This window comes from Oncorhynchus kisutch, linkage group LG3, assembly GCF_002021735.2.
Source record: "Oncorhynchus kisutch isolate 150728-3 linkage group LG3, Okis_V2, whole genome shotgun sequence".
NCBI lineage: Eukaryota > Metazoa > Chordata > Actinopteri > Salmoniformes > Salmonidae > Oncorhynchus > Oncorhynchus kisutch.
Window position 1 is genome coordinate 13,670,369 of NC_034176.2, and position 20,238 is coordinate 13,690,606.

The 20,238-nt window shown below is 44.3% G+C and overlaps 1 protein-coding gene across 1 annotated transcript; it reads left to right on the top strand.

Moving 5' to 3' along the window:
* Positions 1–13,675: 13,675 nt before the first annotated feature.
* On the top strand, positions 13,676–17,866 carry LOC109872273 (extensin-like). Its single transcript, XM_031816214.1, has 2 exons — positions 13,676–13,735; positions 17,075–17,866. The coding sequence occupies exons 1-2, from the start codon at positions 13,676–13,678 to the stop codon at positions 17,864–17,866; spliced, it is 852 nt and encodes a 283-aa protein (XP_031672074.1).
* Positions 17,867–20,238: the final 2,372 nt, after the last annotated feature.

A 20,238-nucleotide genomic window follows, 5' to 3' on the forward strand; every position in this document is an offset into this window, starting at 1 on the left:
TTGACTCTGTACTGGTAGTCCCTTATATAGCCTCCAAATTGACTCTGTACTGGTAGTCCCTTATATAGCCTCCACATTGACTCTGTACTGGTAGTCCTGTTTTTCAGCCTCCACATTGACTCTGTACTGGTAGTCCCTTATATAGCCTCCACATTGACTCTGTACTGGTAGTCCTGTATATAGCCTCCACATTGACTCTGTACTGGTAGTCCTGTATATAGCCTCCACATTGACTCTGTACTGGTAGTCCTGTATATAGCCTCCACATTGACTCTGTACTGGTAGTCCCTTATATAGCCTCCACATTGACTCTGTACTGGTAGTCCCTTATATAGCCTCCACATTGACTCTGTACTGGTAGTCCCTTATATAGCCTCCACATTGACTCTGTACTGGTAGTCCCTTATATAGCCTCCACATTGGCTCTGTACTGGTAGTCCCTTATATAGCCTCCACATTGACTCTGTACTGGTAGTCCCTTATATAGCCTCCACATTGACTCTGTACTGGTAGTCCTGTATATAGCCTCCACATTGACTCTGTACTGGTAGTCCTGTATATAGCCTCCACATTGACTCTGTACTGGTAGTCCTGTATATAGCCTCCACATTGACTCTGTACTGGTAGTCCCTTATATAGCCTCCACATTGACTCTGTACTGGTAGTCCCTTATATAGCCTCCACATTGACTCTGTACTGGTAGTCCCTTATATAGCCTCCACATTGACTCTGTACTGGTAGTCCCTTATATAGCCTCCACATTGACTCTGTACTGGTAGTCCCTTATATAGCCTCCACATTGACTCTGTACTGGTAGTCCCTTATATAGCCTCCACATTGACTCTGTACTGGTAGTCCCTTATATAGCCTCCACATTGACTCTGTACTGGTAGTCCTGTATATAGCCTCCACATTGACTCTGTACTGGTAGTCCCTTATATAGCCTCCACATTGACTCTGTACTGGTAGTCCTGTATATAGCCTCCACATTGACTCTGTACTGGTAGTCCCTTATATAGCCTCCACATTGACTCTGTACTGGTAGTCCCTTATATAGCCTCCACATTGACTCTGTACTGGTAGTCCCTTATATAGCCTCCACATTGACTCTGTACTGGTAGTCCCTTATATAGCCTCCACATTGACTCTGTACTGGTAGTCCTGTATATAGACTCCACATTGACTCTGTACTGGTAGTCCCTTATATAGCCTCCACATTGACTCTGTACTGGTAGTCCTGTATATAGCCTCCACATTGACTCTGTACTGGTAGTCCCTTATATAGCCTCCACATTGACTCTGTACTGGTAGTCCCTTATATAGCCTCCACATTGACTCTGTACTGGTAGTCCCTTATATAGCCTCCACATTGACTCTGTACTGGTAGTCCCTTATATAGCCTCCACATTGACTCTGTACTGGTAGTCCCTTATATAGCCTCCACATTGACTCTGTACTGGTAGTCCCTTATATAGCCTCGCTTGTTATTTTATTACTGCTGTTTAACTATTTGTTACTTTTATTTTCTACTTGTTTATTTTTAACTTAACACTTATTTTTTTATGTAACTTCTTAAAGCATTTTTATTTAACCTTTATTTAACTAGGCAAGTCAGTTAAGAACAAATTCTTATTTTCAATGACGGCCTAGGAACAGTGGGTTAACTGCCTGTTCAGGGGCAGAACGACAGATTTTTACCTTGTCAGCTCGGGGGTTTGAACTTGCAACCTTCCGGTTACTAGTCCAACACTCTAGGCTACCCTGCCGCCCACTTAAGGGCTTGTAAACAAGCATTTCACTGAAAGGTCTACACCTGTTTATTCGGCGCATGTGACAAATACAATTTGATTTGATTTGATTTGTGGCTGTGCCAGCTAGTGACCACTCTGCAGAGCTGCTTCCAGTACATGAGTCATCATAAATGCCAAACTGCATGGCTAGAGGTCTTCACTTCTCTAGTACAGCTAAAGCAGATCTCTTCTCAGTGCTTTAGCTCCCTCCCTCCCTTCCTCCCCCTTCCTCCCCTCCTACCTCCCTCCCTTCCTCTCCCTCCCTTCATCCCCCTCCTACCTCCCTCCCTTCCTTCCTCTCCCTCCCTTTGTCCCCCTCCTACCTCCCTCCCTTCCTCCCCCTCCCTCCCGTCCTCCCCCTCCTACCTCCCTCCCTTCCTCCCTCCCTCCCCTCCTCCCCCTCCTACCTCCCTCCCTTTCTCCCCCTCTCTCCCTTCCTCCCCTCCTACCTCCCTCCCTTTCCCTCCCTCCCTTCCTCCCCCTCCCTTCGTCCCCCTCCTACCTCCCTCCCTCCCTCCCCTCCTCCCCCTCCTACCTCCCTCCCTTCCTCCCCCTCCTACCTCCCTCCCTTCCTCCCCCTCCCTCCCTTCCTCCCCCTCCCTTCGTCCCCCTCCTTCCCTCCCTCCCTCCCTCCCCTCCTCCCCCTCCTACCTCCCTCCCTTCCTCCCCCTCCTACCTCCCTCCCTTCCTCCCCCTCCTACCTCCCTCCCTTCCTCCCCCTCCTACCTCCCTCCATGCATGTGTAGAGTTAGTTTTTCCCCAGGCATATGTTTAGATATGGGTGCTAGCTGCTTGTGATTGGTTTGCTGCCAATGGAAGTAGGTCAAACCCCTCTGTGTTTTCTTCATATTTCCAGTTTTATTCTACTTACTCTCCTCAACCTACGATTTATTATCATGGCTGAACAAAGAAACAGTGGGCTGATATTCACAATGTTTCTACTGCTTTATTTCAGTCCATTTTCTTTCTGTCCACGACAGGATCTTCACATTGAACGTAACACTGTACAGCACTCATGTTGGTCTCACCATTGATTTTGTGTGAATTGCAAGCATGCTTTGGAGTTTTTTTGTCCTCTGTTTGGTCGGCTATATATTTTGACCAGATGGTTTTAGCCCGCCAGGTCTGGTTCAACAAGATGACAGATAGGTTTTAGCACCCCAGGTCTGGTTCAACAAGATGACAGTAAGGTTTTAGCACCCCAGGTCTGGTTCAAAAAGATGGACAGAAAGGTTTTAGCCCCCTAGGTCTGGTTCTCATGACTTCATGTTCCATCATGTTCTTCAGATCAGGGTTGGGACAGGAAAGGGGGCAGTTTGGAGTGCTGAGGTGGGTTGGAAAGGGAAGCATGAGGGTGTTGGATTGGGAATTTGGGGTTGGCTGAAAACAAAGCTCAGGCAGAACATATGACCAGGTTTGCCACAGCTGTTCCTCTCACCTTTTTAGGCCAAAGGTCAGTATGTGAGAGGGACAAGACATTGTTTTTTGCATGGACACGTTTTGAAATAAAATAATGTATCTGTCCTCTCTGTTTCAGCATCTGCATAAATTATGTTCAGGCGAAGAGGGGTCATAATCAGCTTTACATTGTTTTCAATGCACAAGAAGTTATCATTTTGACTTTAAAAAATATGTCTTCAGTGTATGAGCATGTCTTTGTCACATGCGGGTATTTTGTCAACTCATCTGAGCTGAAGTGTTGCCTCTATCCCCCTTTTCCCTTTTCCCATTTCCCTAACATCTCTCCCACCCTCACACTCCCTCCTCTGCTGTTCCCAGTTCTAACTCCCTCTATCCAAACTGGCCCATGTCAAGACTCACAGCCCCTTCATGGAGCAGTGAAAGGCACTTCTGGAGTCAATAATTGTGAACATGATAAGTCCCACCTTAAATCCCACCATGAGGCTACAACAGGGTTCCACATGTAATTCTAAGCCCTATTATTCGCCCACTAATGCTAGTGCAGGATGGCGAATCACGGCACCGCCTGCAGCCATATAAGAATTAGAAATAAATATGCATAGGAACCAGATAAATATAAAGAGCAGCAAATCTGCCATGAGACCATGTGTGGAGCTGCAATTTGCGAGCGACAGGGAGAATTCGCAACAGCTCTTTCGGTAATTGTTGGATTAAATTCAGTGGCTACGGACGGAGTTAATGTGCAGCATAATTTACACGAAAGAAAGCTCAATCAAATGTTGGCATATTAAGGAAATGTGTTTTGCCACCACGTTTCAGCGCCTCATTTCAGGGGCTGGTGGTGTTAGATGGCGTCGGCACCGAAGAGTAGTAGAGTGTGTCTCCGTATCAGGGTGTTTATCTATCTGTTTATTGACTGTATCACCACACCACTTAATGAGAGCAGTTTAGCCTGGGTGCCGGTTGGATTTATCCAGCTGCACAGACCCTTTGATGTTTAAGTATATGTGTAATATTATTTCACTGAGCCTGGACAAGACAAATTCCTCAAGCCTGTTTCCTAAAGATCTACTAGCTCCTCATTTCCATTGCCCACACTCTTATCCCCTATCCTCACCAGGAAAGTTGCACAGTTCCTCCACTCAGCCACACCTTATAGGTGGAGGTAGTTGTCTGTTAACTAAACAGCTAATTGTTCAATCAGAAAGCTGGTTACTAAAATGTGTTCCTTTAGCGAGTTCTGATATTCACATGTACTCGCTGTCTTCTTCCTTCCTCTACATTAATTATAATCCAGGGACTGGGAGATACTAGAACTCAGACTAACACTTCCTCATCCCAGACCAGCAAACCGGGAACATTCCTAGAACATTAGCTAAGATTCCATTGAAGTTCCAGATAAAGTTTTATTTAACAATAGGATGAGGACATCCCCAAACATTCAAAGCTCTCCTAACTTTCACTAAAATCTTGTGCACAACATCTGTAACAATCACCGCAGAACATTGCCCAACAGTTCTCATTAGGTTTCCAAGTAATGTAATAACACAATGTACCTGTATGTTTTCCCAGCAAATCAAAATTGGTTCCCAGAATCTTTTTTAGGTTGCAGCAAATGTTCTCGTAATACAAAACCTGGCAGTTGTCCTGATGATTATACAATTTTTGTATAAAACATTTGCCTGAAGTTGCAAGAACGTTCCCAGAACACATTTTGTGCGTTCTTTAAAGGTTCCCAGAATGCTTCATTAGGCTGTGGGAACAGTCTGGTGGGAAAATTGTGGGGAAATTACAAAAGCTATGTTCCCAAAACATAGCTTTAAAAAAAATTTTTTTACATTCAAACATTATTATACGTTTATTTTAGTGTGCAAAAAACACTCAGATGTTACAATAACTTTCCCAGAACACATTTCTTCTATTCTTTAAAAGTTCCTAAAGCATTTATTTAGGTCGTGTGAACATTGTGGGAATGTGACAGGAGACAGGTTCCTAAAACAGTAAAACTGTCCAAATGTGCTGACATTCAGATAATGATTGTATCAGGGTGCACAAAATATTCCTTTGATGTTGCAAGAATATTGACAGAACAGCCTTTCTGAGTTCTTTAAAGGTTCCCAGAACATTTAATTAGGTTGTGGGAACAGTGTGGATACATTATAAGAGATAGGTTCCCAAAACACAAAATATGCTCAGTTGAAAGGACATTCCCTTAATGGAACATTAATAAATGGAATACTAGTCACTTTAATAATGGTTAAATGTTAGGCATTACTCATCTCATATTTATACACTGTGTTCCATTCTATTCTACTGTATTCATATATTCATATTTTTTAAATTCCATTCCTTTACTTAGATTTGTGTGTATTGGGTATATGTTGTGAAATTGTTAGATGTTACTTGTTAGATATTACTGCACTAGAAACACAAGTATTTCGCTACACCTGCAATAACATCTGCTAAACACATGTAAGTGACCAATAAAATGTGATTTTGATTTAATGTTGTAAGAATGTTGACAGAACACCTGGTCTAATTAAGTTATGGGAGTTGTTATTCACGAAGGTTGACAGAACACCTGGTCTAATTAAGTTATGGGAGTTGTTATTCACGAAGGTTGACAGAACACCTGGTCTAATTAAGTTATGGGAGTTGTTATTCACGAAGGTTGACAGAACACCTGGTCTAATTAAGTTATGGGAGTTGTTATTCACGAAGGTTGACAGAACACCTGGTCTAATTAAGTTATGGGAGTTGTTATTCACGAAGGTTGACAGAACACCTGGTCTAATTAAGTTATGGGAGTTGTTATTCACGAAGGTTGACAGAACACCTGGTCTAATTAAGTTATGGGAGTTGTTATTCACGAAGGTTGACAGAACACCTGGTCTAATTAAGTTATGGGAGTTGTTATTCACGAAGGTTGACAGAACACCTGGTCTAATTAAGTTATGGGAGTTGTTATTCACGAAGGTTGACAGAACACCTGGTCTAATTAAGTTATGGGAGTTGTTATTCACGAAGGTTGACAGAACACCTGGTCTAATTAAGTTATGGGAGTTGATATTCACGAAGGTTGACAGAACACCTGGTCTAATTAAGTTATGGGAGTTGTTATTCACGAAGGTTGACAGAACACCTGGTCTAATTAAGTTATGGGAGTTGTTATTCACGAAGGTTGACAGAACACCTGGTCTAATTAAGTTATGGGAGTTGATATTCACGAAGGTTGACAGAACACCTGGTCTAATTAAGTTATGGGAGTTGATATTCAAGAAGGTTGACAGAACACCTGGTCTAATAAGTTATGGGAGTTGATATTCACAAAGGTTGACAGAACACCTGGTCTAATTAAGTTATGGGAGTTGATATTCACGAAGGTTGACAGAACACCTGGTCTAATTAAGTTATGGGAGTTGATATTCACAAAGGTTGACAGAACACCTGGTCTAGTTAAGTTATTGGAGTTGATATTCACGAAGGCTGACAGAACATTCCCGCAACGTTACATAATATTAGTTTGTATGACGTTCATAGCATATTTGTTTGAGGATTACCATAATATTCTATTGCTGTTCACACAACAAACATCTTACCTTGTCTTGGAGGTCCTCAGAATATTTTGAAAATGTTATATTTCAGTTTGACCAAATGTAACATTACCAGCTCCTTAACAGTTTGGAATAGATGCCTGTTATGGTGCTCTCCTGATGTAACTGTAATGTAGGCCCACCACAAGGTGATATCGACTCATGGCATTTTCATTTCATTCATAGACCATTTGAACAGCAATTCATCGTACAAACAAAAACCATATTTTTTCACACTTCATATGTTGACAACCTGCACATGTAGGATTTGAGCTTGCAGTGTTAGCGTCTCAAGACAGGTATTTAATCCTCTGCACCACTGGTGAAGCTAATTTCTATCTTCTTTGTTCATTATATAGCCATGGCAGTGGAGGTGTAGATTACGTCTCACAGTCCGGTGTACAACTCTAACACCAATAAAATCACATCTATGTGAATGTTGGCTAAAGCACATCTATGTGAATGTTGGCTAAAGCACATCTATGTGAATGTTGGCTAAAGCACATCTATGTGAATGTTGGCTAAACCACATCTATGTGAATGTTGGCTAAACCACATCTATGTGAATGTTGGCTAAAGCACATCTATGTGAATGTTGGCTAAACCACATCTATGTGAATGTTGGCTAAAGCACATCTATGTGAATGTTGGCTAAAGCACATCTTTGTGAATGTTGGCTAAACCACATCTATGTGAATGTTGGCTAAACCACATCTATGTGAATGTTGGCTAAAGCACATCTATGTGAATGTTGGCTAAAGCACATCTATGTGAATGTTGGCTAAAGCACATCTATGTGAATGTTGGCTAAACCACATCTATGTGAATGTTGGCTAAACCACATCTATGTGAATGTTGGCTAAAGCACATCTATGTGAATGTTGGCTAAAGCACATCTATGTGAATGTTGGCTAAAGCACATCTATGTGAATGTTGGCTAAACCACATCTATGTGAATGTTGGCTAAACCACATCTATGTGAATGTTGGCTAAAGCACATCTATGTGAATGTTGGCTAAACCACATCTATGTGAATGTTGGCTAAAGCACATCTATGTGAATGTTGGCTAAAGCACATCTTTGTGAATGTTGGCTAAACCACATCTATGTGAATGTTGGCTAAACCACATCTATGTGAATGTTGGCTAAAGCACATCTATGTGAATGTTGGCTAAAGCACATCTATGTGAATGTTGGCTAAACCACATCTATGTGAATGTTGGCTAAACCACATCTATGTGAATGTTGGCTAAACCACATCTATGTGAATGTTGGCTAAAGCACATCTATGTGAATGTTGGCTAAACCACATCTATGTGAATGTTGGCTAAAGCACATCTATGTGAATGTTGGCTAAAGCACATCTTTGTGAATGTTGGCTAAACCACATCTATGTGAATGTTGGCTAAACCACATCTATGTGAATGTTGGCTAAAGCACATCTATGTGAATGTTGGCTAAACCACATCTATGTGAATGTTGGCTAAACCACATCTATGTGAATGTTGGCTAAACCACATCTATGTGAATGTTGGCTAAACCACATCTATGTGAATGTTGGCTAAACCACATCTATGTGAATGTTGGCTAAAGCACATCTATGTGAATGTTGGCTAAACCACATCTATGTGAATGTTGGCTAAAGCACATCTATGTGAATGTTGGCTAAAGCACATCTATGTCAATGTTGGCTAAAGCACATCTATGTGAATGTTGGCTAAAGCACATCTATGTGAATGTTGGCTAAACCACATCTATGTGAATGTTGGCTAAACCACATCTATGTGAATGTTGGCTAAAGCACATCTATGTGAATGTTGGCTAAACCACATCTATGTGAATGTTGGCTAAAGCACATCTATGTGAATGTTGGCTAAACCACATCTATATGAATGTTGGCTAAAGCACATCTATGTGAATGTTGGCTAAAGCACATCTATGTGAATGTTGGCTAAACCACATCTATGTGAATGTTGGCTAAACCACATCTATGTGAATGTTGGCTAAAGCACATCTATGTGAATGTTGGCTAAACCACATCTATGTGAATGTTGGCTAAACCACATCTATGTGAATGTTGGCTAAAGCACATCTATGTGAATGTTGGCTAAACCACATCTATGTGAATGTTGGCTAAAGCACATCTATGTGAATGTTGGCTAAAGCACATCTATGTGAATGTTGGCTAAACCACATCTATATGAATGTTGGCTAAAGCACATCTATGTGAATGTTGGCTAAAGCACATCTATGTGAATGTTGGCTAAACCACATCTATGTGAATGTTGGCTAAACCACATCTATGTGAATGTTGGCTAAAGCACATCTATGTGAATGTTGGCTAAACCACATCTATGTGAATGTTGGCTAAACCACATCTATGTGAATGTTGGCTAAAGCACATCTATGTGAATGTTGGCTAAACCACATCTATGTGAATGTTGGCTAAAGCACATCTATGTGAATGTTGGCTAAAGCACATCTATGTGAATGTTGGCTAAAGCACATCTATGTGAATGTTGGCTAAAGCGATCTGTTAGAATCAAGCCCTAAATCCAGTCTGAAATGCAGAATTCAGACGAACGGTAAAAAATAAAACATTGTGTAAAAATGTACTGTTTGACTTTAAAAAACAAACCCTGTATAATTCCTAGTTTAAGACACTTGATGTGATCTGAAAAGCAAAAGTGAACCTAGATCAGGCTCATAGTCTTGAATACCTTGTAAACATGGGCCCAGAAGTGAACCTAGATCAGGCTCATAGTCTTGAATACCTTGTAAACATGGGCCCAGAAGTGAACCTAGATCAGGCTCATAGTCTTGAATACCTTGTAAACATGGGCCCAGACGTATGCAGCCTATCAAGAGAATGGGTGAAGTGAACCCTGTTACCAGTATATCCCTGGGTTTGTTATGTCTTGGAAAGCTAAAAGGAAGCATGCAATTCCTGATTGAAGTATTACAATGTAACTGTACTTTTAATCCGTATGTCTGCATATTTCAAGACACGGGGGTGACACGGGGGTGACACGGGGGTGACACGGGGGTGACACGGGGGTGACACGGGGGTGAAATACGCAATGGGTTGGCCAACAATTTCTCATCTTTCATCTTTTTTTAAAAACATATACTTAACTAAAAACTGGAAATCAACCAAACATGTATTATCTGAATGGTGTAAATTTGTGGGCGACTGAGGGAAACAAAATGGTACAGGTTGAGGGCATCTGGCAGAGAGCGATGCGGGGGAGCTGCAGTTGGGGGTGTGAGCAGGTGAGTCTGAGCAGGGGTGTTGTTGTGGATGTTTGTGTGTCTCTGTATGTTGTGCTTTGTATGTGTTTGTTTGTATTGTTTAAAAATGAATTACTTGGCTTGGGTACCAAACCTTGCAGGTTCAAACCCTACATGTACAGATTATCAACATGTTTTTTATTTCACCTTTATTTAACCAGGTAGGCCAGTTGAGAACAAGTTCTCATTTACAACTGCGACCTGGCCAAGATATAGCAAAGCAGTGTGACACAAACAACAACACAGAGTTATACATAAACAAACGTATAGTCAATAACACAAAATAAAAATCTATGTACAGTGTGTGCGAATGTAGAAGAGTAGGGAGGTAAGGTAATAAATTGGCCATGGAGGAGAAATAATTACTATTTAGCATTAACACTGGAGAGATAGATGTGCAGATGATGATGAGCAAGTAGAGATACTGGGGTGCAAAATAGAAAGAGGATGACAAAAAATATGGGGATGAGGTAGTTGATGTGCTATTTACAGATTGGCTGTGTACAGGTACAGTGATCGGTAAGCTGCTCTGACAGCTGATGCTTAAAGTTAGAGAGGGAGATATAAGACTCCAGCTTCAGTGATTTTTGCTATTAGTTCCAGTCATTGGCAGCAGAGAATTGGAAGGAAAGGCGGCCAAAGGAAGTGTTGCTGTCACATTCGTCGTATAGAGGAGACCAAAGCACAGCGTGATTTGAATACATTCTTCTTTTAATAAAACGAAGAAACACTAAACGAACTTACAAAATAACAACACGAACGGGACGCTATATAAACTGAGTGCTGACACAGGCAACTACACATAGACAATAACCCACAGATAAACCAAGGAATATGGCTACCTATTTATGGTTCCCAATCAGAGACAATGATAAACAGCTGCCTCTGATTGAGAACCAATCTAGGCAACCATAGAGATATGAACCCATAGACTAGAAAACCCCTACACATACATAAACCCCTAGACAATACAATAACTAAACACACCACCCTTGTCACACCCTGACCTAACCAAATAATAAAGAAAACAGATAACTAACAGATAACTAAGGTCAGGGCGTGCCCCCCCTTCTTTACATTGAGGGCTGGGGACCCTCGATGGAGACCCGGGGCTGGGGACCGTCACTGGCGACCCCGGACTGTGGCCCATCGTGGGAGGTTCCGGACTGTGGCCCGTCGTGGGAGGTTCCGGACTGTGGCCCGTCGTGAGAGGTTCCGGACTGTGGCCCTTCATTGGAGGTTCCGGTTTGTGAACTGTCGCCGGAGGTTCCGGACTGGGTTCTGTCGCCGGACGCTCTGGACTGGGTACTGTCGCCTGACGCTCTGGGCTGGGTACTGTCGCCTGACGCTCTGGGCTGGGTACTGTCGCCTGACGCTCTGGACTGGGTACTGTCGCCTGACGCTCTGGGCTGGGTACTGTCGCCTGACGCTCTGGACTGGGTACTGTCGCCTGACGCTCTGGGCTGGGTACTGTCGCCTGACGCTCTGGGCTGGGTACTGTCGCCTGACGCTCTGGACTGGGTACTGTAGCCGGACGCTCTGGACTGGGTACTGTCGCCTGACGCTCTGGACTGGGTACTGTCGCCGGACGCTCTGGACTGGGTACTGTCGCCGGACGCTCTGGACTGGGTACTGTCGCCGGACGCTCTGGACTGGCGAGGCGCACTGTAGGCCTGGTGTGTGGTGCCGGCACTGGTGGTACCAGGCTGGGGACACGCACCTCAAGGAGAGTGCGAGGAGCAGGAACAGGGAGTACTGGACCCTGGAGGCGCACTGGAGGCCTGGAGACCTTTAAAGAACTCAGAAAGGCTATTCTGTCAACATTATTGCAACATCAATGGAATGTTTTATGCACCCTGATAGAAACATTATCTGAATGTCAGCACAACTGGACAGTTTTAGTGTTTTGGGAACCTATCGCTCATATCTCCACAATGTTCCCAGAACCGAAAGAAACATTCTAGGAACCTTAAAAAATGTGTTCTGGGAACATTCAAACTTTCCATAATTATCAGCACAACTGGACACTTTTCGTGTTATGAGAACATTTGCTGAGACCTAACGAATATTCTAGGAACTTCACAGAACCAATTTTGGTTTTCTGGGATACTTACAGTGAACTGGATTTGTGTAGTAGAAGTGCCCAGAGTTTGAGAAGTATCTATTGCTTCTAGTACATCACTCTTCCAAGAGCAGTGGAGGCTTTGCCTCTTCCATCCTGGTAGACTATTAGTGAGCTGTTTGGTCATGTAAATGCCATCTTAAGGCATTGTCTTCCGACAGGTGGCAATAGCCGAACGCAATGCTATAGTCCCTTGACTGACGATGTACAGACAAAAGTTATCTGATGTATGACAATGCTCTTAAGGGGCATCAGATATACAGTGTATCACGTCTTTCATTCTAATCATGTTTTATCAGTGAGGTCAAACTGGCTGGTCTTATGATCCTCGAAGTCTACGGCACACACCATAATAGAGTCTGCTGTGATTGATAGGCTTCGTAGCGATGCTAGTCACATCTATGATTAATACAGTCTAGCAAAAAGCACCATGTAGACATGACTAGTTTTAATTAACCTGTGGGTGTCTATTAGAGCCTGCTGCGTGTCATCTCCCACGCTGCTACTTTCATTTTAATTAAGCATTATGTTGTACTATAGACCGCTGTTTAACTTCAAAAGTCTTATCAGATCATTTCCCCTTTGCGCTCTCGGTGATAAGAACACGAAAAAGCGGGTTTCCGCGGGAGATTCTTGATTTTGTTCTGTGTAGGAGCAGAGAGAGCAGCTATGAGTTATCTGTGCTGTGCTGTGCTGTGCTCTCCTCCTCCCGGATTCATCATCAGGCTTCCTCCCTGGAACAGAACATTTATTCTGTGGGAGGGTCCGTGGGTGGGGGTCTCTAACATTTGATGAATGAATGCATCTCTGATTCACTTCTCTTTTATCTCCCCGTTTCATCTTCAGTCGTCTCCTCTGAATCTTCAAATTTTTCTCCCTCTCTCTCTCGCTTTGTATCTACCTCTCTCTCTCTCTCTCACTCTTTCTGGCCTCTGCTCCTCACTCAAAACAGTGGTTGCCATTGAACTCTTGGCTCTCTGTTGCATCTCTAGGGATCATATCTGAGAGACTGAAAGTCTACTCTCTGACTTGGCTCCAGTGAACTGTGAACTGTTGTTACTTATGTCTGGAGAATTATCTTTCAAATACATCTGGTAAGTTAGTTGGTTAATTAGGTAGCTAGTTCACTAATAGCAGGTCATTTCATTAGTTGTAGATTACAACACTGCTTTTGTACAGTTTACATTGAAGTCGAAAGTTCCACATCCACTGAAGGGCTGATAGGAGCAAGCTGATCCTGTGTAGACTTCTGCTGCAGTGGGAGATTTGCCATTCCCAGCAGCGAGCGCTGCTAAGCTCCATTAGTGTCTTCATGGGAATCGAAGACTTCCTTGGGTTAGACATGTAGCCGAAGATGAGTCAGGGCTGTGCAGTCAGCCCATCCATTGATGCAGGTGCTTTAGCAGCTAGATACCAGCTAGCATCTCTCTGTCTCTTTCTCTGTACTGGTGCTGAAGATGGAGCTGGAGGTCAAGGCACTGCATCAGTCCTACTGCTTTATCAACCCCAACAGCACTGTGCAGAGCAGAGTCGAGCAGCTTTCTCTCTCCCTCTCTTTATCATCCCCAACAGCACTGTGCAGAGCAGAGTCGAGCAGCTCTCACTCTCCCTCTCTTTATCATCCGCAACAGCACTGTGCAGAGCAGAGTCGAGCAGCTCTCACTCTCTCTCTCTCTTTATCATCCCCAACAGCACTGTGCAGAGCAGAGTCGAGCAGCTCTCTCTCTCCCTCTCTTTATCATCCCCAACAGCACTGTGCAGAGCAGAGTCGAGCAACTCTCACTCTCACTCTCTCTCTCTCTCTCTCTCTCTCTCTCTCTCTCTCTCTCTCTCTCTCTCTCTCTGTATCATCCCCAACATCACTGTGCAGAGCAGAGTCAAGCAGCTCTCTCCCTCTCTCTCTCTCTCTCTTTATCCTCCCCAACAGCACTGTGCAGAGCAGAGTCAAGCAGCTCTCTCTCTCCCTCTCTTTATCATCCGCAACAGCACTGTGCAGAGCAGAGTTGAGCAGCTCTCTCTCTCTCTCTCTCTCTCTCTCTTTATCCTCCCCAACAGCACTGTGCAGAGCAGAGTCGAGCAGCTCTCTCTCTCTCACTCTCTCTCTCACTCTTGCTGTGAGTACCCCTCTCTCTCTCTCTCTCTCTCTCTCTCTCTCTCTCTCTCTCTCTTTATCATCCCCAACAGCACTGTGCAGAGCAGAGTCGAGCAGCTCTCTCTCTCTCTCTCTCTCTCTCTCTCTCTCTCTCTCTTTATCATCCCCAACAGCACTGTGCAGAGCAGTCGAGCAGCTCTCACTCTCTCTCTCTCTCTCTTGCTGTGAGTATCTCTCTCTCACTCTCTTCATCATCCCAACAGCACTATGCAGAGCAGAGTCGAGCAGCTCTCCACTCTCTGTCTCTGTCTCTCTCTCTCTCTCTCTGTCTCTCTCTCTCTCTTTATCATCTCCAACAGCACTGTGCAGAGCAGTCGAGCAGCTCTCTCTTTCTCTCTCTCTCTCTCTCTTTATCATCCCCAACAGCACTGTGCAGAGCAGAGTCGAGCAGCTCTCTCTCCCTCTCTATATCATCCCCAACAGCACTGTGCAGAGCAGAGTCGAGCAGCTCTCTCTCCCTCTCTTTATCATCCCCAACAGCACTGTGCAGAGCAGAGTCGAGCAGCTCTCTCTCTCTCTCTCTCTCTCTCTCTCTCTCTCTCTCTCTCTCTCTCCTCTCTCTCTCTCTCTCTCTCTCTCTCTCTCTCTCTCTCTGTCTCTCTCTCTCTCTTTATCATCTCCAACAGCACTGTGCAGAGCAGTCGAGCAGCTCTCTCTTTCTCTCTCTCTCTCTCTCTTTATCATCCCCAACAGCACTGTGCAGAGCAGTCGAGCAGCTCTCTCTTTCTCTCTCTCTCCCTCTCTTTATCATCCCCAACAGCACTGTGCAGAGCAGAGTCGAGCAGCTCTCTCTCTCTCTCTCTCTCTCTCTCTCTCTCTCTCTCTCTCTCTCTCTCTCTCTCTCTCTCTCTCTTTATCATCCCCAACAGCACTGTGCAGAGCAGAGTCGAGCAGCTCTCTCTTTCTCTCTCTCTCCCTCTCTTTTATCATCCCCAACAGCACTGTGCAGAGCAGAGTCGAGCAAGCTCTCTCTCTCTCTCTCTCTCTCTCTCTCTCTCTCTCTCTCTCTCTCTCTCTCTCTCTCTCTCTCTCTGTCTCTCTCTCTGTCTCTCTCTCTCTCTTTATCATCTCCAACAGCACTGTGCAGAGCAGTCGAGCAGCTCTCTCTTTCTCTCTCTCTCTCTCTCTTTATCATCCCCAACAGCACTGTGCAGAGCAGTCGAGCAGCTCTCTCTTTCTCTCTCTCTCCCTCTCTTTATCATCCCCAACAGCACTGTGCAGAGCAGAGTCGAGCAGCTCTCTCTCTCTCTCTCTCTCTCTCTCTCTCTCTCTCTCTCTCTCTCTCTCTTTATCATCCCCAACAGCACTGTGCAGAGCAGAGTCGAGCAGCTCTCTCTTTCTCTCTCTCTCCCTCTCTTTATCATTCACCCAACAGCACTGTGCAGAGCAGAGTCGAGCAGCTCTCTCTCTCTCTCTCTCTCTCTCTCTCTCTCTCTCTCTCTCTCTCTCTCTCTCTCTCTCTCTCTCTCTCTCTCTCTCTCTCTCTCTCTCTCTCTCTCTCTCTCTCTCTCTCTCTCTCTCTCTCTCTCTCTCTCTCTCTCTCTCTCTCTCTCTCTCTCTCTCTCTCTCTCTCTCTCTCTCTCTCTCTCTCTCTCTCTCTCTCTTGCTGTGAGTATCTCGCTCTGTCCCTCAGGGGGTTTAGTTTGTGTGATTCCACACTCCAGCTTCTTTAGCTCAACTTTGCTACTTGGCACTGTGAAGATTTTACTTCTCTCTTATTCCAGGCTCACACAGCCCCTAATGTGATTATGATACGAATAGGCAATACAGATTTGAAATTTCAATGGAAAGGTTTCCCTCGCTGAGAAAGCAAATGTTCGTGTTCCATCGAATGCATGCAGCAGCGTCAATGGAAAGGGATAGAAATCCCAAAGTCAATGATGACCTAGTGTGGAAAGAGACCCCAGTAAACAGGTTGTATGTGAACAGGAAATCTCTGGAGTCATTCTAACTGGCGGGGCTACCATGAGTTGAAACCATTTGAAGGGGAAGTTATGAAATGATCTGATATTTGCCTTGACGGATGGAAAGATAGACTTCAACTGAGAACTCATTGTGTGATTTGTGTTTTATTGTTCCTCTGTAACCTGGTTATTCTGGGATATTTTTCTTTTATGGGATATTTTTCCTTTTTGGGATATTTATCTGTGACCGTTTGGAGGAAGTGAGGTCATGGATCGTAAGGGGAGGGAAAAGGGCCTCTGGAATCATTTGTTAAAATAACCTTTAATCCCACTGGGCACACACTGGCTGAATCAACATTTCAATTAAATTACATTAAACCAATGTGAACTAGACGTTGAATAGACGTCTGTGTCAAGTGGGATGCCACAGTGGGATAGGTGTCGGGCACACACACATACGTAAAAAAAAACACAAAAAAAACTGTTATTGACACACTCAAACCAACTACCATTCCCCGTTCAAAGGCACTTAAAAATGTTGTCTTACCCATTCACCCTCTGAATGGCACACATTTACAATCCATGTCTCAAGTCTCTCAAGGCTTACAACTCCTTCTTTAACCTGTCTCCTCCCCTTCAGCTACACTGATTGAAGTGGATTTAACAAGTGACATCAGTCAGCCAGTCAGCCAGTCTGCCATGCAGTCTTGCAATGAGTCAGGCCCTGAAGCTAACCTCATTAAGACAGGAGAGTCCTCGTCATTAAGGCAGGATCTGTCCTCATCTCTCTCCACCTGCAGGCTAGCACCAGCCCTGTCAGCTCTCAGCCTTTAATTGAGTTCTCATTGTTCTTTATTTTATTGTCATCATTATACCCTCACATTGTTATCCCCCTCACCAACACCACCACCACTCAACATCCACCACCCCCCCTCAACCAACCCACCTCCTCACCACTCAACATCCACACCCCTCACACCCCACCTCGCTCACCAACACCACACCCACCACTCAACATCCACACCCCCTCACCAACACCAACACCACCACCACTCAACATCCACACCCCCTCACCAACCCCACCTCCTCACCAACACCAACACCACCACCACTCACATCCACACCCCCTCACCAACCCCACCCCCTCACCAACACCAACACCACCACCACTCAACATCCACACCCCCTCACCAACCCCACCCCCTCACCAACACCAACAACACCACCACTCAACATCCACACCCCCTCACCAACCCCTCACCAACACCACACCACTCAACATCCCTACCCCCTCACCAAGCCCCACCCCACCCCACCCCTCACCAACCCCCACCCCCTCACAAACCCCCCACCTCCTCACCAACCCCCACCCCCCCATCCCCTCATCAACTGTCACCCCTCACCAACCCCCACCCCCTCATCAACTGTCCCCCCCACCAACCTACACCCCCTCACCAACCTATACCCCCTCACCAACTCCCACCCCCCCACCGACCCCAACCCCCTCACCAACCCCAATCACCACCAATCCCACCCTCACCCCCACCCAATTCCACCCTCACCTCCTTTTTTTAAATGATTTCAGAGAGTAAGCGCTTTCTCCATATTAAGATGTGAAATTCAAAAAATGCAAAAGTAATGTACTGTAAACATTACACTCACAAAAGTAATGTACTGTAAACATTACACTCACAAAAGTAATGTACTGTAAACATTACACTCACAAAAGTAATGTACTGTAAACATTACACTCACAAAAGTAATGTACTGTAAACATTACACTCACAAAAGTAATGTACTGTAAACATTACACTCACAAAAGTTCCAAAAGAATAAAGTTATTTTAAATGTAATATTATGTGCAAATAGTTACAGTACAAAAGGAAAAATACAAAGACATAAATATGGGTTGTAATTACAATGGTGTTTGTTCTTCACTAGTTGCCCTTTTCTTGTGGCACCAGGTCACAAATTGTTCTGCTGTGATGACACAGTGTGGTATTTCACCCAATAGATATGGGAGTTTATCAGCATTGGGTTTGTTTTTGAATTCTTTGTGGATCTGTGTATTCTGAGGTAAATATGTATCTCTAACATGGTCATACATTTGGCAGGAGGTTAGGAAATGCAGCTCAGTTTCCACCTCATTTTGTGGGCAGTGTGTAAGGGATTTCCTCCTCTTCTTTACGAAGAGGAGAGGCGAGAAGGATCGGAGGACCAATATGCGGCGTGGTAAGTGTCCATGGTTCCTTTAATAAGAAATAGTACACATGAACAACTGAATACAAAAAACAATAACCGTGGAATGAACGAAACCCAAAACAGTACCGTGTTGTGAAAAAACACAGACACGGAAACAAACACCCACAAACACACAGTGAAACCCAGGCTACCTAAGTATGATTCTCAATCAGAGACAACTAATGACACCTGCCTCTGATTGAGAACCATACTAGGGCGAAACATAGAAATACCCAAATCATAGAAAAACAAACATAGACTGCCCACCCCAACTCACGCCCTGACCATACTAAATAATGACAAAACAAAGGAAATAAAGGTCAGAACGTGACACAGTGTGCACATAGCCTGAATTCTCTTGAGGTGGCCTTTCTCAATAGCAAGGCTATGCTCACTGAGTCTGTACATTGTCACATCTTTCCTTCATTTTGGGTCAGTCACAGTGGTCAGGTATTCTGCCACTGTGTACTCTCTGTTTAGGGCCAAATAGCATTCCAGTTTGCTCTGTTTTTTTTGTTAATTCTTTCCAATGTGTCAAGTAATTATCTTTTTGATTTGGTTGGGTTTAATTGCGTTGCTGTCCTGGGACTCTGTGGGGTCTGTTTGTGTTTGTGTACAGAGCCCCAGGACCAGCTTGCTTAGGGGACTCATCTCCAATGTCATCTCTCTGTAGGTGATGTCATTGTTATGGAAGGTTTGGGAATCGCTTCCTTTTAGGTGGTTGTAGAATTGAATGGCTCTTTTCTGGATTTTGACAATTAGCGGGTATCTATCAAATTCTGCTCTATATATATTATTTGGTGCTTTACATTGTACACAGAGGATATTTTTACAGAATGCTGCAAGCAGTCTCAATTTGGTGTTTGTCCCATTTTGTGAATTCAATTCTTGGTTGGTGAGTGGATTCCAGACCTCACAACCATAAAGGGCAATGGGTTCTATAACTGAATATATAAAGCCAGATCCTAATTGGTATGTCGAATTTTATGTTCCTTTTGATGGCATAGAATGCCCTTCTTGCCTTGTCTCTCAGATCGTTCACAGCTTTGTGGAAGTTATCTGTGGCACTGATGTTTAGGCCGAGGTATGTATTGTTTTTTGTATGTACTCGGGAAATGATGTCGAGATGGAATTTGTATTCGTGGTCCGGTCTTACTAAGATTTACTGTTTGGGCCCAAGTCTGACAGAACATGTGCAGAGATCTAGGTGCTGCTGTAGGACCTCCTTGGTTGAGGACAGAAGCACCAGATCATCAGCAAACAGTAGACATTTGATATCAGATTCTAGTAGGGTGAGGCCGGGTGCTGCAGACTGTTCCAGATCATCAGCAAACAGTAGACATTTGATGTCAGATTCTAGTAGGGTGAGGCCGGGTGCTGCAGACTGTTCCAGATCATCAGCAAACAGTGGACATTTGATGTCAGATTCTAGTAGGGTGAGGCCTGGTGCTGCAGACTGTTCCAGATCATCAGCAAACAGTAGACATTTGATGTCAGATTCTAGTAGGGTGAGGCCTGGTGCTGCAGACTGTTCCAGATCATCAGCAAACAGTAGACATTTGATGTCAGATTCTAGTAGGGTGAGGCCTGGTGCTGCAGACTGTTCCAGATCATCAGCAAACAGTAGATATTTGATGTCAGATTCTAGTAGGGTGAGGCCTGGTGCTGCAGACTGTTCCAGATCATCAGCAAACAGTAGACATTTGATGTCAGATTCTAGTAG